Genomic DNA, 26,657 nt, shown 5'->3' with positions numbered 1-26,657 from the left:
GGATTTGAACTACCAGTGTTCAGAAGCTTTACCGCTCGCCCATTGGTGGGTTCAAATAAATTAAATCAGTACTCAATCAAAAAGAGCCCATTGTAGCTAATGGAAATGTGAACATCATTAGCAACGAACAAGTTAAGTTATAAATGGCGTTAGAGAAAAACTTTTGCAACAAAACTTTAACAGTGTCAAACACACAAAAAAGTCTGTTACGAGTAATTATACAGCGTTTATATACGACAAACTACCTATAATTAAATTAAGTACTCTTGCAGTTAAAAAAAAAAAAATACTGTGGAATTTTCAGCAATCACTGCTGTTATTCGATGCTCTTTTCGCCATCTTTCAGCAAACAGTTTTGTGTTACGCTGCTTGTTTGGGATAGTAACCTCTTTAATTCACGTTCCAAAATCTCATTAATTCACGTTCTTGATAACTCACCCTCAGTTAATTCACCCTCGGGCCTCTCATAAAACTCCATAAAAATATAATAAAATCAGCGTGCAGTGCTTATTTATTTTAATGGTACCCGATATATCGTAGTTTTGAATATAAGGAGGAATTACGTAAAATGGCAGGAAATTAACGCGGATTTTGGATTTCGAATTTGTTTTATTGTTTGTTTCATATTTTGTAAACTTTAATGAATTTTTGATTGACAAACTCAACGATTCGGAAGCGAACAGTGACGACACTGTTCGAAATAAAACATTTTTATCTCCCGAGCGCGAGACTGTGGCCATTTGGAAAATTGTTTCAATTTTAATAAAACAGACTCGGCTGTATCAGAGCAATGTGTTGCAAGGGTCGGAAATAAAATACTTTTATCTTCCGCCATCAGCGGCGTTTTGCTGTTCAGTAAAGCCAAAGATATTTTAAAATTTAATCTGGGAGGTTATCGAGTACTAAACTAAACGATTTAAAAGCAATAAACACGGTTATTAGGAGTACCGTTTTCTACTTTTTAATTTATTTTATTTAAATAAACATGTATTAAAATCAGGCCACGTTAACAATTGAAAATATTCAATATTTTTATAAAATGACACTAGGTGGGCTGACCGTTATATGCTTTTTCTTTTTTTATGATAACTACGTATTTTAGGTGGTCGGCTGCGAAAGTGGATACGTTTTAAAGAAATTATGTAACGAATATAAAAAATATGTATGGCAACCTCTAATACTCTGTCGAAAATTCTAAAGATATGCTGTTTTTAAATATTTTGTGATTTTGATGTCAAACTGAATTTTATGTGGGGTAAGTGCGAAGAATGGGATATTTAATAATTTAACGCAGAGAACGTTAATAATAAAAAGACAAATTATTACCCATCTTACTAAGAAAACCTAATATCTATATTCGAAATGAAAAAAGACTGAAAAAAATATAAAAATACATGCTAACATTTAAAACTGCGTCAGGAGTTCTAAACATAGGCTGCTATGCAGCTTTGAAAGATTTTGTGATTTTGTTGTTGGAGCTGTACGATGCGAAGAAAACGATGCTTAATAATAAAGCTAAAAAGACAAAAAGAAACGGATCCCTTTACAGAAGATTACCATGGAACAGACTAATTGCATCCCAATCTTTGGGATTCGAACCTGGGGCCCTAGGTACGATAGTCAGATTCAGTAACCGCTTTACAATCTGGACGACGCGTTATGAAAATATAACATTCTACATACATATTTTGGTGACTTTCTAAAAGTAGAAATTTTCATTTCTGTTACCGGTACACATCAAAATAAATATACGGTTACCAAGTATAGAATTATCTCATCAGAAATCAGAGCAGTCATTCGGAATATCTTCTTTCAACATCACAACCGCCCCTTTTCTTTACATTCCATGACTGTTATATCATAGTCTGTGATTTTTGTGTGTAAATATTCTTCAGAAACAGACCGAAGCCTGACTCACGCTCGAATCGTCGCGTTATCTGAGAGGCAGATAAATCTTTGACGGTTGAAGATTCCTATCGGTAGTGTAGATAAAATAACATAAATACGAATAATTTTTGCATGTTAATTTCTCTTATGGTTCTTGTGAGAAACTATTTGCTTAAATACAGTCTTCCTTATGGATGCTGTAAGTTGAGTGAGAACGTTGTAGTTTGGTGGAATTACAGAACTCATCGCACGGATCTGGCATTCGTAGTAACGAATTGGCTGATTGGTTCGTTCTCGAAATCGCAACTCTTTCGAATCATATTGTTATTACTATTCCACTTTCACTCAGAATCGTCAGCGTTTGGTTGGAAAAAATCGAAGAAAAGTGGTAAAAGTGGTTCGGATAATGGAGATGCAGAAGAAAAGAGTAAACACAAATTTCGGAATCTTGTTTGTGGTCAGATTTTTATTTGACTCGAGCTGCAACAGGACGTGGAAAATTTTCACAATTTGTAAGTCGTTTACCCTGCAAAGCGAACGTACGAGGTAAATATAGAACACTTGCAAGGTGTATTTTAATTTGATAGCAGTTATTTTTAATTTTGAAACCCTTTCCTTTCAGTTCTTGTTTCCCACTTACAACTCCCTACCAAAATCAGTTTTTAGAATCGCGTTGAATGTAAACGAGTTAGAAGAAGTATTATTAGTTCAACTTATTTCGAGAGAGAGTGTTTAGAAGTCCTTAGTGGCCCCTGTTTACCTTACGGCTACTTCGTTCTTGAATCTATTAAACCCGGCCGTATTGTATGTGCTTGTTGATAATCGCCAGCTAGCTTAATTTAAGAGCCTACTACGTTAGGTATCTGTGTCTAGCTTCGGCTAAGTCTATTTAGTTTAGTAATAGATAAGTTCCTTATTTTCTTATCCTGATTCAAAAGCCCGAGTGGTGGCTTTCCTGTAAGCCCGAGAACAGACCATCTGTTATTATTTCTTTGAGTGAATAAAAGGGTATTTCAACCCTTCTCGCGTCTTTGTGGTAACTATTGGAACTCAGCGATAATTCGATACTTAGTTCACTAAATTCTTCGACGTTACATCTAGACAAAAGTATCGAGGAATATTACACACTAATTGAACAGCCACATATTAATCATATCATTTGAGAATGTTTAATTTACATTCACATTCGGAAGATAATTTTTCCATAAAATCGCTTCTGACAACAATAAAACTATTATTTAGAACTCCAGAATATCTTATTAGTACAGAAAGGCTGGCGAAGTTCGTCATTAAGAGAAACGATATTATTATAAATATGAAATAATTTGGATGTTGAAGACGTGCAAATACATTAAGAAGTAATCGGAGTAGTAATTGGCAGCTTAAAATTACTTTATTTCCATCGACAAACACTTTTCACGTATCTGTTATAAATTGGCGCTTAGAGCGTCTATTCTGGAATGAGTTTTAATTTTTTGTAGCCGTTGCGTTTAACAGAAGTAGCGACAGCAATCCAGCTTACAGACAAGCACGGAAAGAACGCGGCGTGTTCAAGATGAAGCTCAGTTCAGAGTTTTGGTTTGGATTTAGCTTTATTTTAATGGTTAATGTAAAGCCGATTTGCACATCTGAAATTGTTACTGGCCGAAACCTTACGTAAGAGTCTGCGTTATGCAATAATCACATGATGTGAAATGACTCAGTTCAGAGAGATTTTTTATAAGCAGTTACTCTTTTTAGGATGTAAAGAGAAAGTATGCAGTTTAAAATCGAGAGTTCACAGACTGTTGCAAGTATTTTGCTTGCATATTTTTTTGTCTTACTTATACATGTGTGGTAAGGGGTGTCAACTCTTAACCTTATCCTGCCATACAATATTTTATAGAATGTGGAGTCGTATAAGATTTATATTGTTTATATTATGCATTTTTATTATAAATTTTATTCTATTTTGTGTGCTGATATATTGTGCATTTTTTTATAGCAGCACGATTAATTATTAGCTCAAAAGGGACGTTGGGCTATTAGTCTCCAAACGGCATTTTGCGCTAAATCTCTCTGAATGGCGTATCACTTTTCAAACTGTTGCCACCAAATGTTATTGCACTATAGTATATTTAAAGAAGTTAAATAATGAAGAATCTGCACGAATGTAGGCATGTTTCTCGCAATGCGAAAAAAACAACGCCATCAAATTCTGAATAACGTAGTCCTCCACCCGAACATGGGCACCTGCAAGCCCAAATTTTGAATTTCGAATCTGTTTTATTATCTATTTTATATTTTGTAGAACTAAACGAATTTTTGGTTAACAAACTCAACGAATTCAAACCGAGCAGTGGCAACACTGCACGAAAAAAAAAAAAAAATTATCTCTAGCGCGCGAGATTAACTATCGGAAATTTTGAAGATGTTCTGTTTTTAAATATTTTTCGATTTTGCTGTTGAACTGTATATGGCGTAAGTGCGAAGAAACTGATGCTTAATAATAATAAAACTAAAAAGAGAAAAAAAAATGGGTAGCGGTAGTGAGTGTAACTGCGTGCGAAGCCAGAGAGAGCGTAAAATACCTTAACAAACCCTTTTCAGCGACCGTTAAAATGTGAAACCTTTCAGATTTTGGTTTCTCACTTTTTGCGGAGTTTTATTTCGCATATTCAACCACACTGCATATAAACTTTCTAAACTATATTGCTTGGTCAAATCCAACTTACGCACCTTTACTTTTTTCCTGTGAATATTTTTTTAACACCGCATTTGGTGTGTCTTCTAACTTTATCTTTCTAAACAGGCGATATTTAAGAGCAGTGAGTCTGAATTACATTTTATTATAAGGTTAGTAAAGTACTTAAAAATTTTTAAGTGTTTCAGCAAACTTTTAGTGCATATGCTCTTTGCTAGACGGCAAAATTTCCAAGGATTTCAATGATTTAAAAATTGCTGAATGACAAGTGAAGATGATGATTAGTTCTGGGAATAGCTCTAAGTGGAAAATTAATAATGTCTGCAAGACTGATTGACGTCTTAAGCCAGTATCACACCTACGAATGCGAAAAGCAAAAGACGGTGAATTAGCACCAGATCTTCCGACCAAGTGCGTCTAGTGCGTTACCATACAGGATTGACACTCCGACACAAAAGAAGCAACAGACAGCCTTTTCTAAAAACGGGATCTACCAGAAATGCAGTAAAAGCTGTCGTAACAGACACCCGTTTGATCGGTGACATTCAAATAACAGTATTTTTGGAGATCTAGATTTAAGTACGAAATATAGGCCTATGAGGTAAAAAATTATTTGATTGCCACCTGTCGTAACAAACCTCCTCCAACCAATAAACCAAAAGGTTTTCCAAAATATAGATTTCCGATCCCTTTTTATGCATGGATGTGTGAAATTTGAATGCAGCATTCACACGTTTTTAGTCATGTTCGTGGATGACGAATCGATATTCTCTAGGTTTTAAACGTGTCCGGCGTCCGTGATCGACAACTTTGATTTAGTTACAATGTAGAGACATTAGGTATTTTTTGGAAGCCGGAGAGGTGAAAAATGAGCAACGCCTTCGCCGGGAATCGAACCACGGACCTCTGGAATACGCGCCAAGCGTGCAGACCACCACACCATGAAGGCACGCTAAGAAGGTAGGAGAAATATCTTATAACATGTTCGGAGAACGTTAGTGTTAGTGAAGAGAAATTGCAGGCTTGGGTGGATGCAGTAAGTTCGGTTCCCATCACGCTCTTTCAAGATGACGACGAAGTAGTCGGACATGCACTGGGAAAGAAGAAAGATGGTGAGAAGAAAAGAAAGAAAGAAGATGAATACGATACGGAGAGGAAGAAAGTTACGTGGAAGGAAGCTGACGAAGGATTGCAGGCTGTTATAAGATTTGACAAGAAATGTTTATGTCAGTATAAAGCTTCATTATTTTACACAGCAAAATTTTAAAGTTGGCAACAATCTTGTAGGCAGGTAAACATTGGACGTTACATGCTATCACATTAAGAAATTTGTAACTTTGATGTGATTACATATATTTGCTTAATTTTGTTTTCCTGAAATATAAAGTCATGTATATGGGCTTTAATTTTAAACAATCTAAACGATTTTTCTGTATTATTTATCTACTTGTCAATAGATCAGTAAACACGATGAACGGACCTCAAATGTTGCAATTTTTACAAAGGGGCTTCACAAAACTTGAACGAGTAAGTTCTACTTTTCCAGTTTCATCTCTTAGGCTTCCATTTAACAGTTTAAGAATGATGGCTAAAAAATAAAAAATCAAGTCTTTTTTTAATTTTTTCCGTTCATTTTCCCCTTCAAATTGAAATTGTCTAGTATTTTTTTTGAAATAATTTAGATAAAATTTAAAAAAGCTTCAAAATTCTATTTACAGTTTTCTAATGAAAATCGAGGTTTAGAAGTTCAATTATTTGCTTTGCTTAATTTATATGTTGAAATTTTTATCGTTTAAATGTGCTTAAATGTGTGTGTGTTCTATGCTAATTATTTATTATTTATTTAAATAAAAGAGAGTTATTTAAAGTTTTTATTATTGCATTAGGTATTATTACATACTGAACGTATGAGTTAATGTTACTTACAACAAACAGAATAAAAATTAATAATTAACCCTGCAAAGAATTATCGCTCTTTCCCGTGCGGGCTTTCGTAGTGTAACTGTTAGCATGTCCGGCTAGAAAATGTCCGAATTCCGAAGAGGGCATTCCCAATTCTTGTTCCGTAAAAAAAAAAAATAATAATTAAAAAAAAAAATAATAATAATAATTGCCATTTAAAAACATTTCATACCTTATTTTATGTTACGGAAAAGGCTAATGCAGGGGGTTCTGATTTTATAGTTCCTGGAGGGAGTGAGGTCAGGCTTTTATTTAACTCTTAGCCATTAATTTTAGTTTTTATCTGTGTTAAAGTCTACTGTATCCACATTTTGGTATTTACACTTTTTGCTGTTTAGGTTATGAAACATATTAAAAATAAACTATGAATGTACACGGCGTAAAAAAAAAAAAAAAGGACAGTTCTATATCTCCCGTTCTACTGGACTGATTGACGAAATTCAAATTGCGTTCTTCATGTCTCGAAAGCGCGACTTTGGATATATATTAGGTTTATATATAGCATTGTTCTAACATAGGTATTCTGACACATAATTGGACTTTTTCTGAAATAACATACCAATTGTTTTCCATATTTCGATTCTACGACTTAAATTATGCGTACGTATTAAATTTTGTAAAATTTGGTGCGAAATTTACGGAGAAATTCAAAAATAATTTATCTTGGCGAATTTTTTTTCAGTTTGCGCCACGAATAAATCACTTGGCGAACTTCTTAATATATCGCAACCTATTTTCCTTTCCCTTCCATTGTGCATGAGCGGAAAAAAAAGTGGTATCATTCCTACTTCCAAATAATTTTAACAAAGTGCCTTATTTGTTAAAATTATTTGGAATTTTAATTTGATGTTATTATCGCTTTTAAAAATATGTCACATTTCAAAACGCGCTAATATATAAATTCACGTATATCTTCGAAAAATTTTGAAATTTTGATACTTAGAAATACGTCTACTTTAAGATGCTTGTAAAAATTTTATAGATTATAATTCAAAATGTTCTTCGAAAAATTTATAAAAATTATTTAAAAATAAATCCTAAAAAATGGACGAATTTTATTCGGAATGAACCTAAATTTTAAAAATGTGAAAGAAAGAATCAAATAAGTTTAATAAAAAAAGAGATATTAATAAATATATACCAAACTCAATTAACACGGAAGAGCTAAAATTTTGAGAGCTAATTTTCCAAAAACTACTCATGCGATTTTTACAAAACTTAACAGTTTGGCGTAATTTGAGTGGTAGAATCGAAATATGGAAAACAATTGGCATGTCATTTAAAAAAAAGTCCGATTTTGTGACAAAATACCTATATTAGAACAATGCTGTGTATAAATCTAAAACACATCCTAAGTCGCACTTTCGAGACATGAATTTCGTCAATCGGCCCAGTAGAACGAGAGATATTATAGAACTGTCCCATTCCCTTCTCCCCCCCCCCGCAGTGTACATATGTATTTTTCGAATTTTTGAAAGGAGAATGGGGGTGATCTAATAATAGTGAAAGTGGCATGGGGCAAAATAGATTAAGAAGCACTGTGCTAATGCCTCTAAGACTTATTTGTGCATTTTATTATTCAGCAAACGAAGATTTTTGGTTATTTTAGCTGTGTGCGGGGTCCGGGAGAATAAAGAAAGAAACGAAACGACAACTATTTGGGGAAAATCCCGTCGGAAAAATCCTTAATCCACACTCTCATTCGGAAAAAAAAAAAAAAAAAAAAAAAAAAAAAAAAATTGAATGCAAATTGGAACTACGAAACGCAAGCTAACTCACCAGCTTGTTGATAACAACGTTTCGTTATCTATTTCCTCTTCTTCCTCCAATCACGTCGTTTGAGATTTCAGATACGAGTCGTCTGAATGTTCGTGCGTCATACAGAACGAAAAACCTGCACAGTACAGTTAGGAACAGAGCGCTTACGCGATGGCACCGGGGGAAAATTTATCGGAAGCATTGGCTAAACGGCAGCCTAAAGGTAAGGTTAAAGTCTCGCAATTAAAATTTAATTAAATCTTATTGTTATTGTTATACATTTAAATAAAATTTCATTCATCTCTTTTTCGCCCAAAAAGGGATATTAGTCTCGAAGCGCGATTTTGCGTTGGTTCGCTATAAACGACTTATCACTTTTCGAATTGTTTCCACCAAATATTATGGCATAGTATTATTTTTTATAGAAATTATATAATGAAGAATCTGCATGCATGTGTGTATGTTCCTCGCATTGTGGAAAAACGCCGGCAGCTAGAATAAAGTGACCATATTTTCATTGAGACAAAGCGGAACAAATGGAATGAAATGAGAATTATAATTTAGTTATGAAAGCAGACCAATAATTCAAAATAATATATTTTATTGTATGCATTCATATACTTGTCTATAAATATACAAAACTATATTTATTATTAACTATTGGTAATTATAAAAATATTTGTAAAAAGCAATAATTTGAATATTATGTTTTTTAATTTATTAAAAAAAATTATGATTTTCTTTCACGGTCATATTTTTTATCCGAGTGAATACTTTGCAATAGGTTCGGATCATTTATTAAAATGTCGTGAAATTTCTCACATAAGTTGGTCAAATTATATTTAACGCTTAATACAGACTTTAAAGTTTTAATGTTCAACTGCGTTTTTTCAATTGTCCATATTTTATTGATACTACAAAAAACACGTTCTGTTGCTGCATTTGTTTCTGGAAGGGAGAGCGCGTGTTATAGAATTTTCAAAATATTTTCATAAGGAATGTTATTCTGTTTAAAATGAAGGAATAACTCCGTCCATTTTTTGTCTGTTTCCACATTTGTAGACAACCAACATTTAATTTTTTCTTCAGTAACGTATCTTTTTACCAATGACACCTTATCAAAAAGATAATTTTCGTAAATGTTATTTTTTGGAAAATGGTTACTGATATATTAAAAGGAATTTTCCACATATTTCCATAAAATTTCCTTTTTTAATGTCACCCAATTCTTTTATATTCGATTTCTGCGCATTCACAAAAATCCTTCAAACGTTCAACACGCACAGTATATATATATATATATATATATATATATATATATATATATATAATACGAATAAATTTTTGCAATAATATTTTCAAGATCCACTGGAAGTTAGTCAGATGCTGTTTGAATAGTACTGTGGGTCAAATGTTCGTTAAGTTTCGTAAAAACGTTATTGATGCCTCTTCTAGCTTTCAAAATTTGCATTAGTGTTATCCTCACAATAGGCAATAATTGTATTGTTCAAATTATTCTTTTTTAAAATAGTGCTTATTGAATCAAAAATTATTTATGAAGTTTCACCCGGCAATGAAACAAAATCTAATATTCTAATTTTAATCCCTGTTTCTGGATCAAAAAGTCTAACAATTGTGGGAAATAATTTTAAATCTTTGTGGTTGGAAGCATCATAATATATGATATTACATAAATGTCTTTCTACAATTGTGAAAACGAATATAGTGAAAAAAACATTACAAACAATTGCTTGGCTTTTTGTCCTTGCACATGCAAATTTTTTGTCGTACAATGTTTTAATCATTTGCGACGTACAATCAATTGATCTGAAACTTTGATTGTGGTTTATGATGTGGAAAGCAAATAGCCCTTCAACTAATGCTAGCTGTTCCTCCGTTAACAATATATATTCCTTGACGAGACGTAACGACAATGATCGAACACCACCGAGTAATCTTACTCGTTACATCGCCTGATTTAGTTTACTCTGCATGCATTTTATGTGTTTTTTTATTTATGTATTTTTTATTTCTTTATATTTACTATAATAACTAATAAATAAGGTAATATATTTTTACAGTACATTTAAAATAAGAAATGCAGATGTTTTCTAAAAAGCGGGACATTTTTAAAAATCGGCGGGACGAGGGATAGTCCTCCAAAAAGCAGGACTGTCCCGCCAAAATCGGGACATGTGGTCACTTTGAGCTAGAGCCATCCAAGTTTGCTGCATGTGCACCTGGAAGCCTGAATTTTGAATTTGTTTTATTATTTATTTCATATTTTGTAAAACTAATGAATTTTTGATTAACAAAACGAAAAAAACATTCGATATAAAACATTTTAATCTCCAGCATACGAGACTGTTGCCATTCGGAAGCATGTAAAATATTTATGTTTCAAATTTAGTTAAAAAACTCGGCTCTATAGAAGCAATGTGTTACCGCGGCTGGAAATAAAATACTTTTACTTTCCACGCGCCAGCATGCTGCTTTTCGGTAAAGCCTAAAATACTCTCAGATTTAATCTGGAAGGCTACTGAGTAATAAATTAAACGATTTGAAACCAATAAACACAGTACTAAAAACATTTTTTTTTTCTACTTTTTAAAGGTATGGATTAAAAAAACATGTATTAAAATCATGAGATATCTAATTAGAATTATTCAATATTTTTATAAAATTGCACAATACGATAATTTTTTTAACCGCCTGGACGCGCGAGAGGCTAATTTTTAAAGAAATAATATAGCGAATATAAAAATATATATGGCCACCTCCAACACTATGCGGTTTTTAAACACTATTTTGCGATTTTGCTGTTGAATTGAATTTTATGTTGCGTAAGTGCAAAGAACATGATATTTAAAAAAAAGTGAATAATGAAAAGCTAAAAATTATTATTATTATTATTATTATTATTATTATTATTATTATTATTTTGGTTAGCCATCTATCTTACTATGAAAACTGAACGCTGATATGATGAACTGAGGAAAGACCGAAAAAATATTAAAATGTGTACCAACACTTAAAATTGCATCAGCTTTTAACAATTCCGTAATTTTGTTTTTGTGCGTGGTGTAAATACGAAGAAAACGATGCTTAATAATATAGTTAAAAAAGCCAATAAAAGGAGGGGTAGTAGGAGTGAGTGAAAGAGTAGACGGTATGCAGACTGCCGACCTCACTCTTCCTGAGGTCGGCAGACTGTTGTCCATTTCGGACGACCGTTAAAATCTGAAACCTTTCGGACATTCCTCTTTCCCGAATGACAGTTTAATGCAAATGTAAAAGAATCCGAATTTTGTACTTTGTTCTTTTCAGATGAAGTACGTTAAGTTTATCATGTTTCTTTATTTCAATAAACGAAGCTATTAGAAATTTTAACTGTTGCATGTTATATATATTTAGTTCTTAAAAAATGCGTGTTTTTTTATTTCCTTGTGCGAAGTAAAATAAAGTGACCACATTGTCATTGAGAAAAGTGAGTGAGTGAGTGAGTGATTATGGCGCAAAAACCAGAGATGATTATGACGCGCCAAACAAAAGATGAGATGATTACAATTGATGACATTAAAATTCAATAAATAAAAACAAGTAGATAAATGTACCAAATCCAGAGGATGAAGTCATATAAACACAAGTTAAAAGCACATATTAAAATTCAAGACACAGTCTTCAAAACAAATTACATTTGGTAGCCAATCTCTTTTAAATAAAAAAATAAATTACAATTGACCTCTCTTCCGATTAAACGGTCGAGAGGTAAGTCACAGCTATTAAAATATTTCTGGCGAAGACTATTAAAACATGGACACTCAATTAAAATATGACGAACAGATAAACAAACATTACAATTAAAACAAACAGGCTCATTTTCAGCTTTGAGAAGATAGTTATGTGTGACTCTAGTGTGACCAATTCTGAGTCGAGTCAAAAGAACGTCCTCTTTACGGTTTCCAGCAGAATCCCAATGCTCAATTCTAGGCTTGACGTTTCTCAACTTGTTGTGATGCTGAACATCCCAAATTTGCTGCCATTTTTTCCGTATCTTTCCCTTGATGACACAGCAGATGTCTCTAAAAGGGATAAGGCGAGTAGACGGTTCAACAGCATGTTTGGCTGCGATGTCTGCAAGCTCATTTCCCTTTATTCCAGCATGTCCAGGAACCCAGCAGTACAGGACCTCATATCCTCGAATCGTTAAATTTCTACGAATTTTGAGAACATCCACTACCACAGGATTCTGAGTGTTGGGAAAAGCTTCCAAGGATTTAAGAGCACTATACGAGTCTGTATAAACTGTGAACTTTTTGTGGCAGAGCTTTGAGATGTAAAAAAGACCATAATATATTGCAGTTAGTTCAGATGCTAGGACTGAGAAAGCATGGTGCAGGCATCTGCTCTCAATGTAATCTTCAAATACAAAAGCCATCCCGACATGATCATTTGACTTTGATCCATCTGTGTATATCGGATAATAACTGCTATATCTGTGCCTGTGCTCAGCGAAAAGTTGTCTGTAAACGATCTCGTTAGTGCTCGCCTTTACGTGATGTTTGAAAACATCAAGAAGCTGGATCCGTGAATTTTCCCAAGGCGGAATTTCAAAATTCTGTACTGCTTGGGGATGCATATCAGAGAGGGAGAGTTCCTCAATGACAGGCCGAACTCTTAAAGGGAAAGTAGGAACACAGGATGGACGTGTTTCAAATAATGTGTTACACTCATTATCAAGTAGGCACAGCTTATTGGGATGTTCAGGTTGAGATAGAATATTAAAATATTGCAAAAGGGACAATTGCTCACGCCTCAGATAAAGTGATGGTTCGTTAGAGTCAACATATAGGCTCTGCACAGGAGAAGTCCTGAAAGCTCCTGAACACATCCGCAGACCTTGATGGTGAACAGGATCCAGTTTTAACAAAACAGATGACCGAGCGGATCCATAAACAACTGAGCCATAGTCCAGTCTAGAGCGGATAAGCGCTCTGTAAATGCGAAGCATGGAGCAACGCTCTGCACCCCAGGAGGTGTTCGCCAACACTTTTAAAATATTTAGTGTTTTTAGACACTTCCTTCTCAGGTTTAAAACATGAGGAAGGAAAGTCAATTTTCGGTCGAACGTCACTCCTAAAAATTTTACTTCCGGAGCAACTGGAATAATTGTATCATTCAGATATAACTCAGGTTCAGGATGGAGACCACGCTTCCTACAAAAGTGCACGCACACAGTTTTCTGTTTTGAAAAAGTAAATCCCTGTTTGTCGGACCATTCTTGTATCTTATTCAGAGCCATCTGCATTTGCCTCTCTACATATCTCATGTCTGCCCCTCGACAGCTAATCTGCAGATCATCAACATACAGAGATCCCAAGATGGTGGGAGGAAGTTCTTTCAGTACGGAGTTTATTTTTAAAATGAACAGCGTTACACTTAGCACACAGCCTTGAGGCACACCCTCTTCCTGTTGAAAAACATCCGAAAAAACAGAGCCAATCCTTACTTGAAAAGTTCTACTGTTCAAGAAATTCTGAATGAAAATTGGTAGGTTGCCGCGCAAGCCACTCTCGTGAAGATCCCGAAGTATACCGAATCTCCATGCCTTATCATAAGCTTTCTCAATGTCGAAGAATACCGAGACAAGGTGGCTTCTTTTTACAAATGCTTTCCGAATGGAAATCTCTAGGAGGAGCTTGTTATCTACGGTTGTTCTCCCCTTTCGAAAACCACTTTGATAAGGCGATATAATATTATTCTTTTCCAAGAAGTAGACTAGACGGCTGTTTACCATCTTTTCAAACAGTTTGCAAACACAACTAGTAAGGGCAATTGGCCGATAGTTCGAGGGATTCCTCGGGTCTTTCCCTGGCTTCCCAATAGGAATTACTACAACTCTCCTCCATGCACTGGGAAATGTACGCTCCTTCCACACTCTATTGTAAAGTGTGAGAAGGGCACTGAGTGACTTACAGGACAGATGCTTAAGCATTTCATAATACACGCCATCCAGACCCGGACAAGACCTATGTGTCTGTAACAAAGCTCTCCTTAATTCAACCATAGTAAAGTCTCTATTGTACGTCTCAGATTTGGAAGAGTTGAATGCGATGGGATTTATTTCAGAGTGTTGCTTGATAGAGAGAAATGCAGGTGAATAGTTTCTGCTTGAAGAAACAGCAGCAAATGTCTCACCAATAGTATTTGCAATTTCTTCTATGGAGCTAATCACTCGGCCATCTTTTTCCAGAAAGGAAAGTGAGTGGTCTTTATACATTCCGCATGCTTTTCGAACTCTTTCCCAAACCCGCTTACTAGGTGTAGAGGATGTTATTGAGGACACATATGAAATCCAGGAATCCCTCTGGCTCTGCCTTCTTACTTTTCGTGCATTTGCTTTGGCTCTTTTAAAGGCTATGAGGTTTCGCAGAGTCGGATATCTACGAAAAATGCCCCATGATTGTTTCTGTTTTTTCAGTGCTTCATGACAGTCGCGATTCCACCATGGTTTAGAATATTTTAGTAGTTTTCCTGATGTTCTAGGAATGGAGAGCATAGCTGCCTGAATAATAGTATTAGTAACAGCTTCAACAGCGTCATCGATATGCCCATCTTCTACCATTTGATCTGTGAGCTCTGCAATGGAAGAGAAGAGTTCCCAGTCTGCCCTGTCCAGTATAAACCGAGGGAGTCTCGTCATGGGATTTGCTTCTCTTCGTGCAAGAGACACAAAAATGGGATAATGATCACTGTTGTAAAGATCTTTTCCCACATTAAAAGTGCAAAAAGGCAACAGAGATGGTGAACAGATGGCAAGGTCGAGAGCATGGAATGTCTTTGAAGGCTCATGGAAGTAAGTATCTTGCCCATTATTGAGGAGACAAAGGCTATGATCTTCGATCATCTGCTCAATTTGTCTTCCTCGGCAATTTGTATCTTTACTGCCCCAGAGCGGACTATGGCCGTTAAAATCTCCTATTATGACGAAAGGCTCAGGCAGCTGCACTAAAAGACCATTGAAATCTTGCTGATCAATATGCTCATTTGGAGGCAAATACAGAGAAACGACTGTAACAACAATATCAAAATTTGTTTGAGTAGCGACAACTTGGAGGGATGTCGTCAAAGAAAGCACATTTGAGGGATAATCCAGTGAGGTGAGGAGACCTAAACCTCCACTGGCACGCTCACCTGCAATGTTATCTTTCCTGACGAAAGAAAACCTCCGAAGTTTTGCCTGTTGTTCTGGTTTTAGATTTGTTTCCTGTATTGCGAAGCATACAGGATGATAAGCATTGATTATGGCTTTGATGTCGAGCAAATTTCGGTGGAAACCGCGACAGTTCCATGAGACGAGGGTGGCCATTATGATTGATGTTTGTTGTTCCTGTGTTCCTTTTTAGTTTTGCGCGGAAGCAGATGATCGGGAACTTCTAGACCGTCTTCCAAATAATTTCATTTGCAGAACTATTGCTGGGACTTCTATTTTTGGTTTCTATTTTTGGAGGCACAGTTTTGGGTTTGCTCGGGATTGCTATTTCTTTATTTTGTATGATATGTGTTGGATTTTCTTTGTTCTTGCTTGCTGCTGGTTTTTATTTGGTGGAGTCTGTGTACTTATGGAAGTTTGGGTGGCTATTGTGCGGGTTGATTTCACGGCATTGGCATATGATTTGTTTGATATAGGCTGTGTGCTCTGAACTTGTCTTCTGGCTTTGGCATACGAAATGTTCCTGGAAACTTTTATGGTCTGCACTTCCTTTTCTAATTTCCATTTCGGACAGGAACGAGAAAATGCTGGATGGTTGCCCTTGCAATTTATACACAGTGCTGCAGCGGTGCAATTTTCGCTATCGTGGCCAACCGACGAGCATCGAGCGCACGTCAGGGTCCCACGACAGGACATCTTGGAATGGCCAAAACGCTGGCACTGGAAGCATCGCATGGGGTTTGGAATATAAGGCCTTACGGGGCAGTTTAGATATCCAGCCTTAATATTTTTCGGCAGATCAGGCGAGTTGAAGGTCAGGATCACGTGTTTAGTGTCAGTCAACTGACCTTCCTTACGCATCTTGATCCGCCTAGCACCACAGACCTTTTGGTCAGCTAACTCGGAAACGAACTATTCTTCTGAAACACACAGAAGGTCGATTTCCGAGATCACACCTCTACAAGAATTCAGAGTTTTATGCGCTGACACAGTTATAGCTACATTTCCAAGTTTGGTTTGTGACAAAAGGGAAGCAGATTGGGTTGGCGAGACAGTATCTATAAGCAGGTCTCCAGAACGGAGACGCTTTATGTTCTTTGGTTCACCTATGCAAGAACGGATATATTTGCTTACAACGAAAGGGAACATCTTTTGCAGTTCACCAGAGGGATTCGAGACTACAAGGAAGCGTGAATTATCAGTGATTACTTTGGCATTTGCATCGGTACGTATTTTCTTAGTAAGAGATTTATCAATTATTTCAATACTTTGGTCGTTTTCATTTGATTTGAGAAGAAACATAGAAGCCATATTTAAGAAAGAAAAGATTCGGGTCCGACGGCCCCGCCCACCACGGAGCCCAACAAGGGAACACAGATTCCTGTGTTAGGGCTAGCCGGACCTATACGCAAACTGAAGCCCCACAGTCGGCTTTCCCGAAAGCAGGTACTCCCGAGAGCTTGACCCCAAGCCACTGACACAAGGACTAGTGACCAGCCGATTGACACCCTTGAGGACGACTAAGGTGCCTCCCGTTTAGCTGAAGCAGAGGCCAAAGCAGTGTGTTGGGGACAGTACCTCGCCCCTCAACTACCAGGACCCTCCTTTCCAGCGACACGGGTCTCCACGCACGGCAAACACGTGGGCAGTTTTCTCGCCATTCGAAAACTAGATAGAAGGACTGCTCCAGTCTCTCGTGACGAGCCCCAAACTCCGTAGAGAGAAACCACGAGGGAGAAGAGAAGGGAAAAAGTTCCAGCCAAGAGGAGAGGAGACGGAAAAGAGGATAGATCACTGGGGCTCCAGGATCGTGACACCCGTCTCACCAAGAAGATGATCCCCTGAAGGGCTAGGGTACCTCGGGATTGCCACACCCGTACTCACAAAAGTGAGCCCCCGAGGGGGTCATTGAGAAAAAGCGGGACAAATGGAATGAAATGAGAATTGTAATTTAGTCAGTGGCGACTCGTAATAAGCCCTGTGGAACTACAGCACCTCTATGTCCACTTATTATTATTTTTAATATTTAATATAGTGTGCCCGCTTCACAGTTCCAGCGGTGTTTGGCTGTTCTGCGCATGCGCACACAGAAACCAGCACGCGAGCCGGGTAGAGAGAAGAGCATTGTCGCTCTTGCAGTGCCGAAATTCTGGCATGTTGCTGAAAACGTTTTAAAATATCTAAATGATGATAATTTCAACTTTTGGTTAGAGATTTTTTTTATCAGATACCTCATGTTGAAATAATATCCAACTAAATGCAATCCAGAGAAATTAGTGTGTTTAAAGTTTTCAAAACTGCTATTTTAGAATTAAGAAACTCAAAGTACTGTATGAATTTTTCAAAGACACTGATGGCAGAAGCTAAGGAAATAGTGATTTTATACTATGTATTGATATACTGCACAGATATTCTTCCACTAAACACTTAGCAGCTGCTAAATTGTTTAACAAGAAATGCTTAGTTTTAGGAATGAACATTCTACAGAAGAAATAGTACTGACCACTGAAGCATATCCAATGATTGGCAAAGAAAAGCTTGAAACTGAACTAAAAGTATTCTATTGTAGGTCTGATATCCATGACTACTGCAAATTAATTGTGCTACTCAAATTTATCTTCGAAAATAATCTAGATGATGTTCTTTGTGAAATTACGAAACTGATAAAAATTCTCTTGAGAGTTCTCATGACTACATCAGAGGCAGAACGCTGCTTTCCAACATTGAAAAGAACGAAAACTTTTCTAAGAAGCACTAGGAATTCGGAAAGACTAAATGCGCTTGCATTGCTTTCAATAAAGAAAAATTTCCTCAGTTGTCATCCAGAGATCAAGGAGAAAATTATTGATCTTTTCGCGAAAATTAAAACAAGAGGAATGGATTTCATTTTTAAATGACTAAACAAAGATTGAACTGTGATAATTTTGGTTAAAGTAATTAAGAAATGTTTCATTTTTTTCTTGTAAGATTTCATGAAGTTTCAAAATAAATTTTCTGTTCATGCATGTTTGTTTGCTTTTACATAATTTTAAAACAAAGGTTAAATGTTTTTGGAACGGCAACCCCACTAATTTTAGCCACGAGCCGCCACTGAATTTAGTTATGAAAGCAGACCAATAATTCAAAATAATATATTTTATATTGTATACATTCATATACTTGTTTATAAATATACAAATATATATTTATTATTAACTATTGGTAACTATAAAAATATTTGTAAAAAGCAATAATTTGAATATTATGTTTTTTAATTTATTAAAAAAATGATGATTTTCTTTCACGGTCATATTTTTTATCCGAGTGAATACTTTGCAATAGGTTCGGATCATTCATTAAAATGTCGTGAAATTTCTCACATGAGTTGGTCAAATTATATTTTACGCTTAATACAGACTTTAAAGTTTTAATGTTCAACTGCGTTTTTTCAACTGTCCATATTTTATTGGTACTAGAAAAAACACGTTCTGTTGCTGCATTTGATTCCGAGTATTGACGAGGACAGAGCTCGCAATCCATGGAATTTTGTGATTCTTCGCAAACAAATGCTTTACCTTTGGATACTCCAAACGTGCAATCATGTACAGAGAACAATCCATCTGATGATAAGACGACCCAAGACGACCGATCTCATCTTATTACTGAATTTTACGGACTCAAAATTCAGTTTGAAGCCATTCAACAGCAGAAAAGGTTTCTAAAACGGACTGGAGCTCCCCTGGATACCAACAACTAGACCTAGCGGGTAAGACACTGTTTAATAAGATCAACGACATTGCGAACCGACTTAATGTACAGATATTCAAACTCCCTGCCACTTTACGAGAATTTCAGCAGTTATTAGGAAACGAGAAAACTGCCAAAATGGCCGCCGAAAAAGGAGCTCTTCTCCGTAAAAAGAAACACAAAGACAACTCTCGCACGCATAACGTAAAGAAGCAAGCGGATAGACCAGTTTCGATTCCTTCGGCTCAAGATACCGTTACTGCCTCCAGCACAAAAAGAAAGACTGCGAGCGTAGATTCGGAGGGCTTTATGATCCCCGCATCACGGAAACAGGGAAAAACTCCAGAAATCATTACAATTGATGATAGTATCCCTACTGATGTAATTACAAACTCAAAAAATATTGCTTCTAAAAACAAACCCTCTTGGACAGTCCCGCCAAGGGAAGCTTACCCCCTTCTTACTACCTCCATGCTACCATGCAGATGCATGCTACTAACGGGGGAACTTCAGGAAGAGAAAATACACTGAAGTGACAAAAGTCATGGGATAGCAATATGCAAATATACAGATGGCAGTAGTGTCGCGTAGAAAATGTATAAATGCGAAGTGCTTTGGCAGGGTTTTCATTTGTGTTCAAGTTATTCACGTGAAGAGGTTTTGACGTGATTATGGCCGCACGACGAGAAATAACAGACTTTCAACGCGTAATGGTAGTTGGAGCTAGACGCAGGGGTCATTCCATTTCGGATATCGTTAGAGAATTCCACATTCCGAGATCCACACTGTCAAGAGTGTGCCGACAGTATCTAATTTCAGGCATAACATCCCACCATGGACAGCGCAGTGGCCGACCACTTGTACTTAATGACCGAGACCAGCGACGTCTGCGTAGAGTTGTCAATGTTCACAGACAAGCAACACTGCGTCAAATAACCGCAGAAATCATTGTGGGACATACGAGGGACGTGTCCGATAGGACAGTGCGGCGAAATTTGTCTTGCTTGGGCTATGCCAGCAGAAGACCGACTCGAGTGCCTTTACTGAAGCACGACATCGCCTGCAGCGACTCTCGTGGGCTCGTGAGCATATCGGTTGGTCCCTAAACGAATGGAAAACCGTGGCTTGGTCAGATGAGTCACGATTGTAGTTGCTAAGAGATGATGGTAGGGTTCGAGTGTGGCGCAGACCCCACGAAGCCATGGACCCAAGTTGTCAACAAGGCACTGTTCAAGCTGGTGGTGGTTCCATAATGGTCTGGGCTGCTTTTACGTGGCATGGACTTGGTCCTCTGGTGCAACTGAACCGATCATTGACTGGAAATGGATACCTTCAGCTACTTGGAGATCACTTACAGCCATTCATGGACTTCACGTACTCAAACAACGATGGTTTTTTTATGGATGACAATGCGCCATATCACCGGGCCACAATTGTTCGCGATTGGTTAGAAGAACATTCTGGACAATTCCAGCGAATGATCTGGCCACCACATGAATCTCATCGAACATTTATGGGACATCATCGAGAGGTCAGTTCGTGCCCAAAACCCTGCACCGTCAACACTTTCACAATTATGGATACCTATGGAGGCAGCATGGATAAATATTCCTGCAGGGGACTTCCAACGACTTGTTGAGTCCTGCCACGTCGAGTTGTTGCACTTCGCCGAGCAAAAGGAGGACCGACAAAATATTAGGAGGTATCCCATGACTTTTGTCACTTCAGTGTAGTTCGGCGCAGTCCATGGAGGTAAGAAAAGAAGGAGTGGCCAAACCCATACTAGAAGTGAAGCACTGCTTCGAAGCTCCGGTTACCAGATGGGGTGTTTTTTGTTTACATTCAGAAGCTCACTTGACAGCGCTTTGATAGTATCTCGACACACGACAGTTCTATACAAATCGAAAATCGGGACACTTCCGCATAAAAGAAACATTCCTAGTATGATGGATAATAGCAATTTGTATAGTTTAGCGACATTTACGCAAAAATCACATCTTAATTATTTTTCGATAACAAACAACAGCGATTTTGATTATGAATTTGTTTTATAAAATTCTAAGCTGTTGAACTAAAAAATATAGATTTTAGCAAAAACGTTATGGAATGAAAAATACCTCACCGTACCTTTAAAATTCTATACATTTTTCGATACCCTTAATACAGTATTCGCTACTTTTATTTTATGTTCCAAACGCCAAAATGTTTTAAATAAAATAATTTTTTTTTCACATCCACATATTATTGTAACATGTACTTTTTAAAATTAGTGTAAATTACTTTACTTGAAAAATATAGTGAATGCACAGAAATTAAAGATTTTCAAGGAAATGAAAAATATGAAATATGTATGGGTATTTATGCATGTGCTTCCAAAAAGCATGTATCTGCCTTTCACAAAATATGTAAATAGTTATTTAATTATTTATATATGTATTTGAAATGAAGGATTTATTCATTCACAAATAACTGTGAAAGTTACTGTGAAGAAATCTAATTATTAAATGCATCTAAATTTATAATGATTAAAAATATTATCTAAATATATAATAATTTTAACATTGAATTGTAAACATAAATTGACATCCTGTTGACAAATACGTTATAAAACTATTTAAGCAGGAATTGTTCGTACTGGAAAGCAATCTGTTAAAAGGTATTGTAAAGGAAATGCTATGAGATGCGCAATTAAGAAAGTATTAAGGGTAAAAAAAATCTAATAAGTATAATTAAAAGAATTATTCCCCTTATCAGTCATATATTCTCCTTATATAAGTCAGTTACAAGTTTTAAATAATATTTAAAAAAAATCCTTATTTTAATTCCCTTTCAGAAATATTCAGAGAAAGTTAAGTACTATTTAAATTATTTCGCTATTAAATTAAAAGGTGCTCTAATATGAAATGGACCGAATAGAGCATTAATTGTAAATTGACTTAATAGTTTTCGATTTAAAAGATGCCTCAGAAGCTAAAAAATCATGTCATATTTGAGAGTGTATTTTAGGAAGAAGCTCTATAAATAGAGAAGAAATGATGCATAATTTTAATAATACAATAAACTTTGATCTTAACTTTTGTAATCCTTAACCGAATCAAATCGAATTACATTAATTTTTTTTTTCTAATGTAATTAACGAAAACTCGTGAAAATATTTCAAATTAAACCATTCTGAGCAAACTGTTCTGCGAAAAGTATAGCGTTTAATTCCGTTCAGAATGAAATGTTCTTTCAAAATGTATTCTTTTCATATACTTAGGCCTTTGAAGTATTGTAGAAAAAGAAACTATATACATTTATATGCATATTTACGACGTAATTACAAAATATTTACATCCGATCGTGTCAAAACCCATTGAACTCAATGGTAAATTACCCAATGTTTTGGTCACCAAAGAAGGGATCTCTAGTGCTTCAAAGCAGGGTACGGGAGAAACTTGTTTAGGGCCTACCATCTAACTTTCTACCTCCATGGCGCAGTCACAGAGCGCTCCCCTCCCTCCACAGCAACCCTCCATTCCGGCTATTCACGTTAAGAGCAGCAAACAGTGGAGAACGCAGATGACTTTCTTGCGAGAGATTGCCCCTAATATCAAGTGCATTCTCACTGGACCTTTTTTAAAATTATTTTGTTCGAACAGAACTCGAATTAAGGGAGGTTACACGATGGATGCGGCAGGCCGACATCCAATTCAAGACTTTTGATCTAAAGCAGGACAGGCCTATCAAAATTGTTATCAGAAGCATCGCTAAAGAAACTGAAATCAAAGACTTCAAAAATGAAGTGGAATCATGGGGTTTCCAAGTGCATAGGTGCGCCCGGTTGACTAAACCGCGCACTAGACACCCTATGCCACTTGTTTACATACAGGTCCGACTTCATCCCTTCATAGACCAACTGTATAGCGTCACCGATATGTGGGGCGCTGAGGTCAAATTTGAGGCTTACAGAGGCAGTAAAGGCCCTACTTAATGCTTTAGGTGCCAAGGATTTTTTCATTCCTCTGAAACTTGCACTCTTAACATCCATTGTGTGAGATGCGCTGGCCCGCACTGGGCAAAAGATTGCACATTAAGTGGCGATCAACCTGCTTGCTGCTGAAACTGTGGAGGTTGTCACCCAGCGTCCTTTAAATCTTGTCCTCGTTACCCAGGTAACAACAAAAAGAGCTAAAAAAAGAATGCTCCTAGGGCAGTTGCTCCTGCATCCCCCCTCAGGGAACTACAAAAACACCAGCAAAAGTTGTACAACCAGCCACTGTGACTGCACCTAAAAGCACAAGCTTGCTGTCTTATGCAGTGACCCTAGGTAAAGGACCTAAAGAGCCCGACCCAAAAATCAGGATCCAAATCCGGCGGATAAGGCGAATGTGCCTCAAATACCTACCCCGGTTACTCAAGTAGAAAGTGGAGACTCCGAGGATGTTCTCTTCTCTACTTTAAAATGCCTAATTGAAATTTCCCGCGATCCTGCGGTAGATACGCATGTTCTACTACAAGCCTTCCAAAGGGCACTGCCAAAGCTTAGGCAGGCAGACGCTCTTACGAGGGCCTTCCTAATTTATGAAAGCTATATTATGCTTTCAAATTAAGATTTCTCGGTTATTTTAGACCCGCGTCTTAAGTTTTTCAGAGCTGTAACCTTTTACAACGGCCTTAAATTCAACTGTTTAAGACAAAGTTCAATTACCAACAGAGAACTTACCATGTGCACATGGAATGCAAACGGCCTCATCAATAAGATCAATGAGGTCAAAGATTTTATTGTAGAGCACAACCTTGAGTCCAAGAGACTCATCTTACCCCAGGGAGAACTCCCCAAATTGAGAATTATGACATATACTCGACTGACAGGGTGTCATTAGCCAGGCGTGCAAGTGGTGGCACCTGTATCTACGTGAAGCGTTTGATTAAGCATGACATGATACATCCTCCTGATTTTAAGTATTTTGGAAGCGACAATTATCAAAATTTTCCTCCAAAATTCTCCCTCACTGACAATCATCTCGGCGTACCTGCCCCCACTATCAACTGCACGTGGAAGAGGTACCTTTCCTGTCAGTGATTTTGATAAACTTTTATAATTATCAAATCACCTAATTATTGCTGGTGACCTAAATTCACGTCATACCGCATGGTTTTGCCCTAACAGGAACAGGTCTAAATTTATGGTGCCAGAGAAACCATATACAGATCATAGCTCCTACCCTCCCGACTTACTACCCTGTTAAAGGGTCCCCTGCAGTTCTTGATCTGGCTGCCTTTTATAATGTCAATTTTAGGCACGAAATAAAAATGATCGTTACTCAAAATTACAGGAGCAAGTCTCTACAAATTGGGACGACTTGAGATTTATCTTGGAACGTACTGCTACCCCCCCCCGTATCAAAATTACCAGCAATTCGGATTTTGACAGGTGTTTACTAAATTTGGAGTCCATTCTCAAAGAAGCGAGAGCTGCGGCTTCAAAACCAATTTTCTATCCGGATGTCAGACTCCTATCTGAGACTAAATCCAAAATTAAGCAGCAGAACTTTTTGCGAAAACTTTGGCAAAGGTCGCGCGATCCCAGTATCCGCGCCCAATTTCGCAAAATACAGAACGAGATAAGGATAACCCGTCTCTTCAAACAGACGGAGTGGAAACACTACATTGAGTCCTTAACGACAATTCGATTTGCGTGCTGCTGCTCGAATACGCAAACAATCAAGACACATTCCGCCCCTTCAAACGGCTGATGACGCATAGATGGCTTACACAGATACTGAAAAGGCAGAAGTCTTAGCCGACAGCCTTGCGGTGGCTTGGCAAATGCGGTCGAGAGCAGGAGACTGACGTTAATTACGGAAGGGGAAAGTAAACGGCTGTGTCAGGGATCATAAGAGGTGATATATTTAAAAAAAAAAGTGTTTTTAGGTCTCATTCAGTATCAGTATATCAGAAATAAATGATGCACATGGTATCAGAATGGAGACAAATTACATAAGATACGAAAAGTTATATTTATTTGTTTATTAACATTTCATTATTACATTGTTTTCGTATAGGAATTTCCTTCCACCCCCGTCTGAGCAATACAAACAGGTACATGTAAGTCGGCTGAAAAGCACTGCTATAAACAAATAATCCAACCCAATTCCAGTTGAACAGCGCTTATTAATGCTAATTGTTTACGGAAAGCATCCTAGTTTTTGAAAAGCTTCGTATCATCTAACATAAAATTAATTAATTAATCATCTTAAGAATGATTTTGTGTTGAATAGGGCAAAACATATGAGGGTTGGCTAGGCATGATTTCATGGAGAATTTTCTAAGGAAAATGGGCTCGTATTTACATACCTTAAGATTATAAGTATTGATTAACATTTCCTATAACTACTTCTAATTGAGGCTTTCTAAGAGCAACCCCCTTAATTTTGACTCTCAGCTTTTAATTTTAGACTAAAATATGAGCATAGAATCTACCTTTAAACAATGGGATTTGTTTTTAAACACTGTGGCATGAGAGTGCCTAGTAATAATAGTTTTAGCGTCGCTAAGAATCATTTTCTGGATTCTCATATTGATTTTTTCCAAAAGATATTAAAAGCTGCAATTGACAAGTATGAGCAATGCATAATAACGTAAGCATACCATAAAGAAAAATGAACCCCCAACAAAAGCTGATCGACTGCTATTGAACTCTAAAGAGGGGTTTATCAGAGAGAAAATGGCAATTAAAATCAATTAAAATTCCATTTAATTATTTATTTACTGTATCGATTTATTACTTATTGTAATGGATTGGAATATTTGAATATGAATTAGCTGAATATTTAAGAAAAATATTATGACTGCGAGAATAGGAAAAAAAACATTTTTTGAATATTTACTTTCTTATAGAATGCAGATGAATTCATTTTTACTCAACGAAAATCAAAATTTAGTAGCTAATTAATCTGTCTTGTATCGACCACTTTAGTTCAGTGATTCGTATTAATGTGCGCTTTTTTTTTAAAAATTTAAATGCTTGAAGAATAATTAATTAGAAAAAGGCATAATTCTCTTCTTACCCTTAAATTCTTCAATAAAAAAACTGCATTTTCAGCTATAACCAAGTGAAATAATTTTCTAAATATAATTCAAAGCATGAAAAATAAGGTACATAAACAGCTTGGAAATGGAACTAGCATTGAGATTCTCTTTAAGAAATATGGTGAAGCTTAACAAAAAGTCTACGAAGTGAAGTAATTCCGTAGAATATTTTCTAACTCTTTATGATTAAATTGCACTCAATTATACTTTATAAACGACATGTAAATACTATTTAATGTATATGTGTGGATGTGTGTGTGTGTGGGGGGGGTGGCTCACTAGCGGCTGAGCTGTAAAGTCGTTGAACTCTGGCAGGTCGATCCGGGGTTCGAATCCGGATCGACGGGGACGGCT

General features: G+C 36.5%; 1 protein-coding gene across 5 annotated transcripts in view; it reads left to right on the top strand.

Annotated features, from left to right (window-relative positions):
• The first annotated feature begins 8,365 nt into the window (after positions 1 to 8,365).
• The window catches only part of LOC118202133 (dynamin-1-like), a 204,191-nt gene continuing 185,899 nt past the window's right edge, over positions 8,366 to 26,657 (top strand). For all 5 annotated transcript variants that reach the window (XM_085821519.1, XM_085821520.1, XM_085821521.1 and 2 more), the window contains exon 1: positions 8,366 to 8,513. In XM_085821519.1, the coding sequence (XP_085677645.1) occupies positions 8,462 to 8,513 (52 nt within the window). In that variant the 5' untranslated portion in view covers positions 8,366 to 8,461. The remainder of the gene's footprint in view (positions 8,514 to 26,657) is intronic.

The sequence above is a fragment of the Stegodyphus dumicola genome, chromosome 8, assembly GCF_044657685.1.
Source record: "Stegodyphus dumicola isolate Sdum_Otavi_A_Nest chromosome 8, ASM4465768v1".
Classification (NCBI taxonomy): domain Eukaryota; kingdom Metazoa; phylum Arthropoda; class Arachnida; order Araneae; family Eresidae; genus Stegodyphus; species Stegodyphus dumicola.
Note: the sequence above shows the minus strand (reverse complement) of the source record. Positions and strands in the feature narration are given on the sequence as shown.